Source organism: Polyodon spathula, chromosome 5, assembly GCF_017654505.1.
Source record: "Polyodon spathula isolate WHYD16114869_AA chromosome 5, ASM1765450v1, whole genome shotgun sequence".
Lineage (NCBI taxonomy): Eukaryota > Metazoa > Chordata > Actinopteri > Acipenseriformes > Polyodontidae > Polyodon > Polyodon spathula.
In genome coordinates, this window is record NC_054538.1 from 32,702,111 (window position 1) to 32,716,303 (window position 14,193).

Genomic DNA, 14,193 nt, shown 5'->3' on the forward strand with positions numbered 1-14,193 from the left:
TTAGGTGTGTCTAAGAACCTTTTTTTTACATGGATTCTATATTCTCTGTTTGTAGACTTTCTGTTTTGTCATGTAAGCTATGAAACATGCATTGAAACTTGGAGTTTGCAAAACAATATGGTACTGGTATTATAAACCATAATTTACAAACTGACTTGATGAGAAGGGAAAAAATGAGCTCTTTCCAAAATGTTATTAAATGTTTCTTTGTCCTTGAAAACAATGTATCCTTCTTACTGCAGACAAGTCTCGCACATCACCTTGCCTTTTATATAGCCTACTGTCTGACTGCAGCAAATTAACTCCTGCTTTTAAGTTCTTAAAATAATCACGCAAATACCCGCAATTACCGGCAGCTTTAATAAATTAGACAGAATATTTAATAGGCCTCATTTGCAAAATCCTCTCCCAATTTTAGCAGTTTCACTCATAAACGCCCCAGAATTACATATGCATATATAGAATTACATATGCATCAAGGGCTAAAGCACACAGAGACATTACCCCTACAAATCACGTATTAATTCTGTGTTTATGCCATTGCGTGTGTTTTATAAATCCCATCCAAGAATTCAGAACACTCAGCGCCCCTTTTACAGTCGTAAAAAATGTGCAATCCTTTTATAAATCTGGGCCTGAGTCATTTAATAGTTATAAATTATATTTTTAATACCACGTAGTGTTAAATAAATCCACCCAATCAGAACATATACCATTATACTCCAAGTAGAAATTCAGATTTAACCGGTAGTAGAATTCTGTCACATTTCCCCCTCTACCTAGGAATCTTTATGCCACTTTGTAACACTTTCCAATGTTAGGGTATTACCCGCAGCGAGTACACAGCCCAACCCACTCTAAAAAAAATAAAAAGCTTTAGAATGTGCTATGTATATTTGTAAAGAGTTTTGAAATGCAGATGTATGGGATAGAAAGGTGATATGTCTGTGTCATATACAACATTATACAAATTACAATAATCCTGGTTCTTTGAAAACAAATAAAATCTCTTCTCTGAATAAAAGCTGTGAACAATAGCAAAATCATATTACGTTTATCCTGCGAGGCCTCTCAATACCATAGGAATCCTAGAAAGACAAAGAATGCAAGCAAATATGAACATTCCCAACCCTCCTCACTATATAGCTTTGTTTAACCATCTAAAGATGTTAGGTAATGCTGCATTGCATTTACAGGTACCGAGGGCAACAAAACAGTATTTTCTTCACACTGCACAGTTGGGCTACAAGTGATATATTTATAACAGAATGACAAACCTAACAAAACTGTGTTACTATAATGAAGGGAGAACAGCAAGTTTTGAATGCTAAGGAACCAAAGTGCATGTTATAGGTGGGTCACCGGGCCTTCAGCAAAATCCTTGCATTTTTACCAATCAATCAACCAGGCACTGAAGCAAGGCATAACAGAGGGAGGTGGAATATGGACGAGTCCACAGCTGTCATCCTATGCTGAATAAGCAGAAATTGAATATGAATATGAATAAGCCAGAAATTAGGGGTATGCTCTTACTCATACTAGTGCTCGGAATCACTTTTAAGAAGTACTTATTGGCAGGTATTCAATAAATCCATTCTCTGACGTGTTGATTTCAAAACAAGAAAAGCTGTCATTCCCTCAGTTTACAATTGAGCACCAATCAATGGCAATTAACTTCTGCATTAAGTGTTTTAAAAGCCAATTGGAAAATTATTTTGCTCTCACCCGGGGCATTGCCATTTTTACTGCTGTACTCCTGCACCAAGACCATAAACTAAATTAGGCTTTTCCCATCATTTGCAATCTACACATTCTTAAGTACCACTTAAAGATACATTAAGACAACCTATTTTGGCAGTGTGAATTAATATATAATTAATACATTGATTGTCAGACACTAATCTATTACTTATCTAGAAGTATTTGGTTTACATTTATTTCATCAGTTTGATATAGAATCAATTTTCTTTTGATTTTTGAATAAAATTTACAAGGTCTATACCATCTTCTTCAGCAGTCATTTGTGAAAGGCTCAGTTGAGCAATGTAAAGCAGAAAACACAAAGGGCTAAATTCTCAAAACTTTAATAGGCCATTAGCAAATCTGAAAGAAAAAAAAAACATCACCTACAATTCTAAAGGACTGTGACCAGATACTGTGGGAATACATTGTTACAACTTCATAAGACATTATTTAAAATTAAATAATTGGTCTTGTAATCTTGAATTAGAAATGTCAATATCCTGAGATAATTTATGTTCTGATGGTCTTTGTGGCCTTAATGAGCTACTGAGGCAACTCTGTCTATTAAACGCTTTTAACACAAATGGTTCTTTTTAGAAAAATATTGTGAATGAAAGAAAAAACAAACAAACAATCTAAAGGTTTGCAACCCCCACCCTCTCCACAGCATGAGACAAGCTCACAGTAAGACAACAGAATTTAAATATTTAACCTAGCCAGCAACAGTTTGTAACCTGGATTGGATTTCCCTAGCCTGCATTAAAAACACTGCATTTAATAGTTCTTGCCCTACTTAAAACCATTGTTACTTTCTAGGTTGGCATGAACCATTCTAAATATCTCTGTCATTATATAAAACAGGTCTCTGGAATTAAATTACACCCGTTCTTTGTGAATCTCTTTGAAATTCTAAACTTGTGAGTTAGCAGCCAATTTTTTCTCTAACAATACAGACTGATCTTTAAACAAACTAAAATGCATTTATAATGGGGGGATGTATTTAAACTGGAACATTTTCACGCAAAACTAAGGATCAGATTTATTTTTTTATCGGAAATCTTTCACGTGTAATACAGTATGCAAAGTGTACTTTTGTCATACTTTTGTCCTACCAGCAGAAAAAAATGGATCTGCCTTTGATTTAATTCAGGTTTTAACCCAACATGGACTTATTTTCAGAAAGCCTTTTTTGAAAAATGTAAAAATGTTACTAGTTATATATATATATATATATTATATATAGATAGATATATATATATATATATATATATATATATATCCTATATAAATCTACAGATATCTATATATATATATATATATATATATATATATATATATATATACAGTCGAAAGTTTTTCCCAGAGATGTAGGGCACTTGTGGGTAGCTTTGCTTTGACTCTTCTGTCCAGTTCGTCCCATACAAGTTCTATAGGATTGAGGTCTGGAGACTGGGCAGGCCAGGTCATTAGATTGAGTTGTCCTTCATTTTCCTTCTTATCCAGATAGTTCTTGCACAACTTTGAGGTGTGTTTTGGGTCATTATCTAGCTGAAGAATGAAGGACTGCCCAACTAGCCGTAATCCTGATGGAATGGAATGCCTCTGAAGTATGCTATGATAGTCATGCTGGTTGAGCTTGCCATGGACTTGGTAAAGATCACCAACTCTGTCACCAGCAAAGCAACCCCAGACCATGACACTGCCTCCTCTATGCTTGACAGTGGGAACCACACATGCAGAACTCATGCGCTCACCCTCTCTGCATCTTTCAAATACTCGGTGGTTGGACCCAAATATTTCAAATTTTGACTCATCGCTCCATAAGACAGACTTCCACTCCTCAAATGTTCAGTTTCTGTGTTTTTTAGCCCAGGCAAGTCTCTTCCTCTTACTCTGCAGTCCTAACAAAGGTTTCTTTGCAGCAATTCTTCCAATTAGGCGAGCTTCACGCAATCTCATCTGAACAGTTGATGTTCAGACATCTGGACTTCTAGTAGCATTCAGCTGAGCTTGTATTTCAGGGGCAGTTAATCGCCGGTTTCGCAGACTTGTGACTCGAATGAACTTTTCTGATTCTGAGGTCACCTTTGGCCTACCTGACCTTGTTTGGTCCTCATGAGTGCCAGTTTCTCCAAATCGTTTGATGTTCTTGGCCACAGCAGTTACAGACACTTTCAAAGTTCTTGCGATTTATATTAAAGATTGACCTTTATTTCTTAAAGAAATTACAGACTTTGCTTAACTGAGCCTAATTTGCCATTTTCTGCTCCCTTACATTCAGGAATGACAAACTTGTGGCTACGCTACCTATATTTATAGTAAGCATGGACCCTCACCTGTTAACAATAATTTGTGACAAAAGGTTAATTAGGTAACATGCTAGTTAACTCATAGAACAGCTGACAAAGACACTTGTATACTTAGGCCATTGTTCTAACACCATGTTATGCACATTTCAGTCTTTTAACTGACTTGGGCTTCAGACTGAAATACCCTTGCTTTGGGTGATCATTTCATTGAAATTGACAAGATTTACATTTTCATTTAAAAATAAGATTTTTGAATGCAATTCACTTATGGTTATCAGCTTATATAAGTAAACATATCACATAATGGAATATTAAGTGTTTAGAGACAAGATTGTACAGTTAAAAGCATAGATAATCATGAAAAACCTGGTTTCAAGCAGGTGTACTCAAACTTTTGACTGGTACTGTATATATATATATATATATATATATATATATATATATATATATATATATATATATATATATATATATATATAAAAAAAGCAGTTCAAAGTTAATCTTGAGAATACAAAAGCAAAAAAATTAAAAATCAAATAATAAATCAATCAAGCCACTGGTTCATAGATAAACACTAGAGATAATTGAGGGTGGTCCTAAAACACTCTTTAAGTGGTCCACTGATGACATCCTTGTTTCAATCAGTTTTATGGCCAAATGGCTACTGTGTAAAAGCTCTGCTAGCTTCTTCTGTTTTATACCGTAAAGTTCCTAATTAATACGCATGCTTTTAATAATGGACTCTTTTGAAGGCACGGGGTAGCACTGAACATATTACCCACTACCCAGACCTCCTCACTTTTCCTTTGTACCAAGCAAAGTTCTTTGCATAATTATATTTTTAAAGTTAAATTTCTATTGTGTCCATCATGTATGTCCAAACTATACTGTTGAGATTATCCTTGTATCACTTATTTAGCATGTACTGTAACGGCAAAGTAGCTACTGGTATTCACCTCAGTGAAAATTAAAAAATCTCCCAAAGTTCATCACGCCCTTACAACAGCATCTATCCTTGAACATGAACTGGCGCTTGCAGGGCATACATTACTAATACTGAAACACTGAAAAACAACAAAGGAAGTAAAATTCACAAAAAGGAAAACAAAACTCCAGTTTTTTCAACACAAAAAAGGCATCACACAAAGGGGATTTTGCAGCTTTTAAGAAAATACATTCATTTTTATTGCATGTTTATTATTTACAGAGACAGTAACCAAACACACAGTAAAACCTAATCTAATCCTGCCCCTCTACATACTGGCATCCTCTGGGGTCTTGACCAAATCCTTATTGAACAAAATTGTGTGATACCCTCTGCAATCTGAAACCTGACAATTATGTAATCTGGCATGATTTGTAAATCTGACTGCGCAATCTGGCATCAAGTCCCGTGAAATGTGTATTAAGTATACTGCCTATACATGCGATACATCTGCAATAAAATACTTGTTTACATAACGGAGAGTAAAATTTAAATTAATGCAATCCTTTAATTACAGGGTATGCTTGTACAGTACTCCTGTTTTATATACTGTAATATAATTTCTCAAGTGTTCAAATGGTTTTTCATTTATAGTGTTTCTAGGTACAGTATTTTACTGTAGCTACCCCTATAAAGAAGCACACTGTATGACTCATAGGGAAAGCTACAAATATGTTCAGCTGAGATAATAATTTAGTGTTCATAGATATACTTTAGAGTTTATAGATTATTTATTTATTCATTCAATATTGGTACATTCCAAGGCTATATTTGCATCTTAAGCCACTGTTGAGTGAAGTGCAGCAAAAAAAAGTTATTATTTTTTCTATTCTTTTTTTGCACAAAACTTAAATATAGGAAAAAAAGAAAACAACAAAACAAACCTTAAAAAAAAAAAAAAAAAACTGTTGTATTTAACACCTGAGTCAGCAACACAAACATGATGTAAAATATAATAGAATGAATTAAGAATAAAAAAATCAATACAACCTGCAGTACCTATATGGCCTATAAGGTTATATATATATATATATATATATATATATATATATATATATATATATATATATATATATATAGATATTATTTTTTTTTTTTTTAAAATCCTTTTTGATTTGATGCTGCATAAAAGAAAGAGCTGAATGGAAAGCTGCAGAATTCTCGCAGCTTCTCAGAACATGCATCCACCTTAGTTTTAGATTTGATCTACACCTTTATCTCACTTGCTAGCCTGTTTGTAAATGGAGGGTTGATCACAGGTTCTTACAGATATTTATAGTGAGTAGCACAACTTTTTAGGCAAACCAAAGGATGATTTGTTGCGTTGTTAGCTTAATAATGATGACCTATTTGCATACTTAAAAGTCTACTATTTATCCTCTTCCTGAAGAATTATCATGCTCAAATGCCGGAAGTGTCTGTGTTCATCCATGTTCAAAGCAGTAAGTGATAAATGTCAGCGCTTGATATTACAGATAGCCATACAAGAAAGCTACTTGAATAACATAAGCACATAGGCCTATGGGTTCTAGCATCGCTAATTACATTTGTTAACCATTATGTGGAAATACATAAAAATAATAAAATATACGCTATACAGTTAAGATGATATATCCGTTGTGATTCGATTTGATCATTATTTAAAACATAAAAATATTAAGAGTTTTTGGTAAATCTTCACATTTAACCTTATGAATACCTATAACCTACTGGGAATACTAAATCAGGAGTAATTTTAAATATTACAACTGCTTTTGGCATAACAACCTTCTGAGAATTTTCCCATTGAGTCATGTGAACAGAGTACCCTCCGTTATATTACTCCCGGACTGTCAGCCTTAGAGAGGAATATGTAGTTAGGATTTGGATTTGTGTTTGGCTAGGGTTTCACTTATTTATGTCAGGGCTGTTGAAATTGAGATATTCATGTTTTATTGACTTTAAAGGTAAGGTAACAGTAACATTTATTAAGATAATGAAAAAAAAAGTCCAATAAGAAAAAAATAGAGACCAAAGCTACATGACCTTTCCTCTTATAGGAAGGGGACACAACCTCCCAATGACACTTAAAACCAAATGGCATTTGCCTCGAGGGGTTCTCAGAAACACATGCCAAGCTAAATCGGAAGCAGCTGCACCTTACTTGAAAGAATGATCTTGAACTCGCAGGTACTGCTATGGGGAAATGTCCCTACATAAAAAAACAATGCATGTACACAATACTGGACAAATGAATTGTAAAATGTGCTCACATTTAGAACAATTGCTTGATCAAGTGATTATTATGAAATTATTGACAAAACCACTATTTTATGCAATACAGCCTGCATGCTAAACATGTTTTGTTGTTTCTTAAAGGTAATGCAGTTAGAATAATATTCTTCTACCACAAAATGGAGTCAGGTTTAAATTCAGCCCATTATATTGGATGGTCTATTACCACGATCCCATGAAGCATATTGTACTGTACATGTTTATAACAAACATGAAGTGAATCAAATTTGCACTTACTTGTTCATTCAAATTGTGAGGGTCTTCCATGGAGCTTTTGAGCTTCCTGTCTTGATCAGTTATCCAAGCAGAATTCTAAAAAGGAAGGAAAAATAAACCCATTAACTGCAGAGCAATACTGGGCCGAGGAGCCTCCACAACATTTACCTTTGCTTTGTGGAATGGAAATAAGTAATATGTTTTGAGTATCACATCTCCACCTAATGCTTACAGAAAAAGGGAACAGATTTAAGAAAACAAATACGTAAGCCATGCAAGGTTAATGGAAGCAGCTGTTTAGACAGACAACAATGTAACTCCTGGGAGAAAGATGGTTGCAGAACATCAAGCAAGAAACACTTAATACGTGTTTAATGGTAACCTCCTTCCCATTAGGAGTCCAGGAGAAAAAGGTTCTTATTCAATTACCTTATTATAGTCCTTCTCTGAGGCCCTGGCACATTCCTTCAGAATTATGTGAAACAGTCAGAGTGCTCCTAGAATGGGCAATATGATAAACACTAGCTTTGTCATTTCAAATAAAATCAACATGCTGATGTTGTTTATCTGTATAGGAATGGGGATATAGCAATAATAATTTATGTCTGAAATGATTTTCCTTTTAAAAACACCATTCTCTTCTTTACCTGTAACACACATCTCTTTATATACTGGTGCTGTAATTATGCCAGCTATTAGAACATATGAAATCTACTTGTAAATACTGCTGACACATATTTGGAGTCTAACAATGCCATAAAATTAACAATCTGTTTTAAACCCAAGAAGAAAATGAGTAGTGTCAGTGCTGTATCAAATGTCACCTGTTGGATTGGAACTGTGTTAAGTGAACAACTACAGCAGTATCTCCAGGAAAAACAAATGCTGTCTGAGATTAAAAACTTTGTAACTATAGCAACCTTTGTGATTAGCCTCTTCACAATCATGTTCATCTGAATTATATATCTGCTAAGTTTTTAAGAAGTACCCCATAGCAACACCAGAAGCTGCAGCTGAGGCCTTGACATTTATCAACTAACACAGAACAGACACCTGAGAAAATGTCAGATAAAAAGACTACTTCAAAAGCCTAAAACTAAATTATTGGTACATAGATTAAAAACTATTTTCTGCATCAGTGCCAAATTGAATGTAGATCCAATATAACACTTTTAGAAATTAGCAGATTCAGGTGCTATCCATTCAGCACCACTGAATCACATGTATTCAAAAATAAGTTTTGCAGGATGCAACAACTTGATGGATGCTGACCAGATAACATCTAGGATTCTTCTTCATAAGCAGTTAATTGTTTTTATTAAAAAATTGGAAAAGTTAAAAAAAAAAGAAAATATTGAAATACAATTACATTATACATTTAAAACCAGCTCAATTATGACACAATCTTGTTAATTTATTTATTATTTGTGACTCAAGGTAATCTACAGTGTAACTTTTCTGAAAGTTTAACAGTTCACATGGTATTGAGCACAATGAAAATTAGTTCAAGTAATATCAACATGGCTATCTCATGTTATCTGATCACTGCCAATAACTGAGTCGGTTTCAAGTGTCAATCTCTTTAGTGGTAGACTAAAAGAGGTCAGTGAGCACTTTCCAAGGCTGGCGGTGGAGCACTGATTTTATTATAATATATATATATATATTATATCTATGATATATATGATATATATGAATATATAATATATATATATATATATGATATATATATATAAAGTAAATGTGCAAACGAGTAATCATTACATGATTTCTTAACATGACCAGGAGCCACATGTTAACATTGTAATAATAGGGTTAATTTAGCTATCAGAACTATGCTGAAATTTGTGTTCATTTCTGTTATTTTTAAAATCTAAAGTCGGTAACATCACAGTTAACTGTAAAAATAACTATACAGATGCATGTAACCAACTTATTATCTTCCAATGCAAGCCTTAATTTCTACACCAGGTTTACAGCTAATTTTAAACTGATGACAGAGAAATATTATATCTGGCTAGAAAGACATAATTAATATTCATTTTCTTTTGCTTAATTTTTAACCTTGCTGAAGAGCAATCAAAGGCTAATCTCTTTAAAAAAGATGCATGCTTAGAATTATTTTATTGTATCGTTTACTGGCAATTATGCATTGAAATCTAGTTAGCAGATCTGGTGGTAACATAATTTGTATACGGCAGCAACTTAGTGACGATGAAGTCAGACTTGACAAAACTGAAAGTCTAAACAACGCTAAACATGTACCTTATTTTCTTAAAATACCAAGTATTGTTTAGAAAATGAAATAATATTCCAACTATTATACATCTTTTCTGTTTAATCTAATTATTTTGTTTTTTGAATAGCTGATACAACAATTTAACAATATTACTATGCAGGTCTATTTCTTCTGTCACATTAGCACACCGCATATTTTGAATAGGTACAAATACCCTCTACAGCCAATGAATTGTCTACAATGTAACATGAGTGCTAAAGATACCAAATGCAATTAAGAGACAGTTCAATCATATCTTTACACTTTTTGCTAAGCTTAAGACACCTTAGTAATCCAAAATCAATTAAAAAAAGCAGTCTTTGCCAAAATTACCCGATATCTTATTCCTTTTGCCAGCCTGACATTTCAAACATTTACTACCAAGGCACAACCTAAACTTAGGTTTTAAGTACTTTAGCAGCCCTACCAAGGAGAACAGCTGCATGAACTATGTAAAATAAACACATTCTATTCCTGAAACACTGAGAACAGCATGATTAATACCATTTTATTTAGGTGCCTAACTGAAATAATTCAGGTGTGGATATTGGTAAATGCAAAGCTACTGCTAGCGTTTCTATGCCTAACAGGTAGCAGTTTAATCTAATTTACAGTGAACTGAAGGCCTTTTAAAAATACAAATACTGTGCTATATCTCTTCATCTGTGTAAAAAAAGTCAAATGTAGTCCTTTGACTATTTATTTGTGCCAAGCAATGGCTATACATGAAACACCTATTTAGACACCTGCATAACTTAACCGCAACTATGCAATAGCATTTATTTTTAAGATATAAATGATTAAAATGTCATATTTATACCATGTTCCAAACACCTGTTCCAAGTTGCCTATAAATATTGTGTAATTTATTGTAATGCTAAGTTAAGCAATTGTAATGTTTGTTTGAAAAATGTTTTTGCGTAAAGCTTAACAACCTTAGCCCTTATGTATTATTAAATTAGCTTTTCTTACCCAGCTAATCTAATAGCCAAGACAGCGGATGTACATTTAAAAACAAGGCCATGCTATGCATATGGAGTTTATCCTAACCCTTATGATCCATTATGATAACTGCGTGCTATTTTATATAATAAATACCTCCAAGTCAATTACAAAAACATCTAAACATAACATTTAGTGGACTTGCATTTTGTTTTCTGTTTGCCAAAATATGTTTTCATTATATTTAACCAAGAACTTGCACACAAACAATATGATTCTTCTTGTTGTTGTTGTTATGTTTACAGTGTAGCAATTATGGACATTCCCCATTACATAAGTATATAGTAAATATATATATATATTATATATTATATATATATAATATATATATATATATATATATCATAGTAGCGAACACGAGGAAGGAGGCAGCAGGGCTGGTCGTGAGGTATCATCACTCCACAAGACATAAGCCCGCTATCCGCTCCTTGCAAAGGAGCCGCTCTTTTTGTACAGTTTCCTCGGTGTCGGCATAGCCGAGGTCCCAAGCACGGGTTCGTGCCCGCCCACACCGCCTGTGTGTGGATTGCCTGGGGTCGATTACCCTAATGGGCTTGCCTGCGTTAATATATATATATATATATATATATATATATATATATATTATATAACATCATAGATGTATCCCAATCTGAACTGGACCGACACACACATTTTATATATATATATATATATATATATAGATATATATATATATATAGTTCAGTAAGTCTTGGGATATATCTTGACGTTTTCAAGAGCGTCACTTGAACAGCAGGCTATACCTCAAAGAATAATAATAATAAACATTTATATTTCATCAACAAATAGTTTTAAAAATACGTTGTTGAAATCTAATTTAACTAAATGTATTCATTAATTAATTCGTGTATCCCATCTTAGTTTTCATTAGCGTGTACATTGTAATATTTAGCAAAGACGAAGACAAACGTATGATTTTTAAAACGAGTGAACTAAAGATGTGCTTGCATTAAATACAATACAAAAGCATACACACAAGCAACAGCGTGTACAGATATGCCATGCCTAGATAATGCAAGCATTGTCACACTTATTGAGCAAACAAAACTAACTACATTTCTGTCATATATTCATGTTTAAATAATAATTGTCTTTCACCAGGTGAAATTAATACAATGCGCACAAAAAAAAAAAAAAAAAAAAAAAAAAAAAAAAACTAATTTCATTAGGTACAACAAAGCACCCTGTATATGTTCCCGTTGTACACTAAAACAAAACAAAACAAAAACCGTCACTGTTTTGTAGCAACATTGCCGTCTGGCAGTCCACTGAAACCAGTGTATTCTAAAACAAAACAAAACAAAACAAAACAAAAAACAAAAAAAACCTGTTAAGTATGAGTCCTTAATTTGAAATACAACCGGCATGTTTTTTTTAATTATCAGATTTTCGAAGTGTCTGTAATGACAGCCAGAAAGACAGGCTATTAGCCAGAGCCCATTGAAGCTGAACAGAGGGAACTTAGTCGTGTCTGAAACCTGCTCCCTCCTAACATATCAAATATAAACACAAACTCCACGTGGAACGGCTAAAATCAAAACACAATCCTTGTTTGTTTATTTATTTATTTATATAAATTCTCAAAATAAACATCCAATTACTACGCGTTGAGGTCCATTATTATTTTAGTGGTCTTACCTGCAGTTTAATTAAGAGCGTAATAACTACAATTTAAAAATCGATATTAAAAAAAATAAAACGGTCCCAATATGAAAATAGCAGATAACATATGATAATGCGGTATGTAATATAACACAACAAATTCTAAATGGGACCTAAAACAAATACAACATGAATAAATGTGTATACTGCACAAATCTACAGCATAAAATAATTTTCAGTCGTTACACAGGAAAGAAAATAGCCTGCTGTAGTTTTACAGATTCAATATTGAATTTGTCCACATATGTAAATCGCATTGACATGAAAAACAGTCGAAATAAATTCATTTCAAACGTCAGTAATAGCGCAATGGCGCAATTTATTATTTATATGGATTTTTAATTTTTTTTTAATCTTATAAATCTTAAAAATACAATAAAAATGTCCTTGTCATAAAATAGGATTATAAAATATAGAATGTAGCGTTACAAGTTATAAAGAAGCCAACTTGTGTGCTGACTTTATGAAACTCGTCTTCAAATACAATACAAATTAAGAATCTATTCTAGCTCACAAGCAATTTTCTTTTCCAGTCCTGATAACTGAGGAAAAGTAGTTACACACTAGAAAGGAACTGAAAAAAGTGCTATAACTTCGTCAAACTAGTTAGCCCCTCTGGCTGCATTGCCGCTTCCTACCAACTGATGCCTTGCACAGATCACACACTCTTGTATTTTTGCTGTATTAGAAATTGTGTTTGAATCTGTACTTTGAAATAGACACCCACCTTGCGAAGACACTGTGGCTCGCTTTACTACGTCTTCTGACTAATAATTCTCAAAACTTCTGAATTAATTTCAACGTGCATATTAATTTGTACGACATTCTGAAAGCAGGTCAATAACACGTTAAACACAAAAAATACATACCCTGTTGTTGGAGCAATAGCACCCAGTTTCCAGATCTTTCAACAAAACGTGGGTCCTGTTTTTACTCTCTCGGTTTATTTATTTATTCCGTATTTAAATACGCAAATGCACATGTGCACTACTATACTTTTTCTAGCGCTGTCAGATTTCCACCGCTTACCTCGGTTCTCTTTGAAAACCTTACCAGAGATGTTACACTAAATAAAATAAAAATACCAGTCTGGACGGTATTTTCTTCTCTTAAGAAGTTCATCAATAAAAACAAAGTGTGTCGAAATATTGCACTATGTAAGGCAGTTCATTTGCTCAACAGTACCCGAACTCAAGCGCAGCAGCAGCCTGAAGCAGAGACCCCAGCGCATGCGCAGTAGGTGCCATAATGTGGCACACACTTGGCTGAATCTCAACCACAAACCGGGAACACAGGGAAGGGCTGGGGATTCCAAATGTAATGTATTATTAATAGTTGAGTAGGCTAGAGTCATCAAGGCTGTTGATTTTGATCCTGGATTACAACCTCCAGATTGAAAACTACATGAATATCGATATGCTTAACTCACCAGCAGACCTGTAAAGTAACTGCTGAGCTTGTAACACAAATGGTTGCATATTAATTATGGTCCAGGTAGAGGGAGCAGGAGTGTGGGGGAGCTATTTATGACATTTAACACAGCTTCACCTTAGCAGAGGAGACAGAAACCAAACTTGCAGTAAAATTAAAAAAAACTACTACTACAACTACCACTAAGACTGCTACTACAAATAACCCTAAAAATAAGCAACACACATCCAGTTGTCTTAGCTGGGTAAAACCTGTTTCAGGAAAATATTAAT

At 33.6% G+C, this 14,193-nt stretch overlaps 1 protein-coding gene across 20 annotated transcripts in view; it reads right to left on the minus strand.

Annotated features, from left to right (window-relative positions):
- The window catches only part of LOC121315860 (eyes absent homolog 4), a 97,855-nt gene extending 84,138 nt beyond the window's left edge, over window positions 1-13,717 (minus strand). For 12 of the 20 annotated variants that reach the window (XM_041250386.1, XM_041250387.1, XM_041250382.1 and 9 more), the window contains exons 1-2: window positions 13,360-13,716; window positions 7,549-7,623 (exon numbers count right to left, since the gene is read on the minus strand). In XM_041250386.1, coding sequence (XP_041106320.1) covers window positions 7,549-7,578 — 30 coding nt within the window. In that variant the 5' untranslated portion in view covers window positions 7,579-7,623; window positions 13,360-13,716. Of the gene's footprint in view, window positions 1-7,548; window positions 7,624-7,956; window positions 8,025-13,359 lie in introns of all 20 variants that reach the window. The other 8 variants (XM_041250375.1, XM_041250372.1, XM_041250368.1 and 5 more) reach the window with 2 other exon arrangements.
- Window positions 13,718-14,193: the final 476 nt, after the last annotated feature.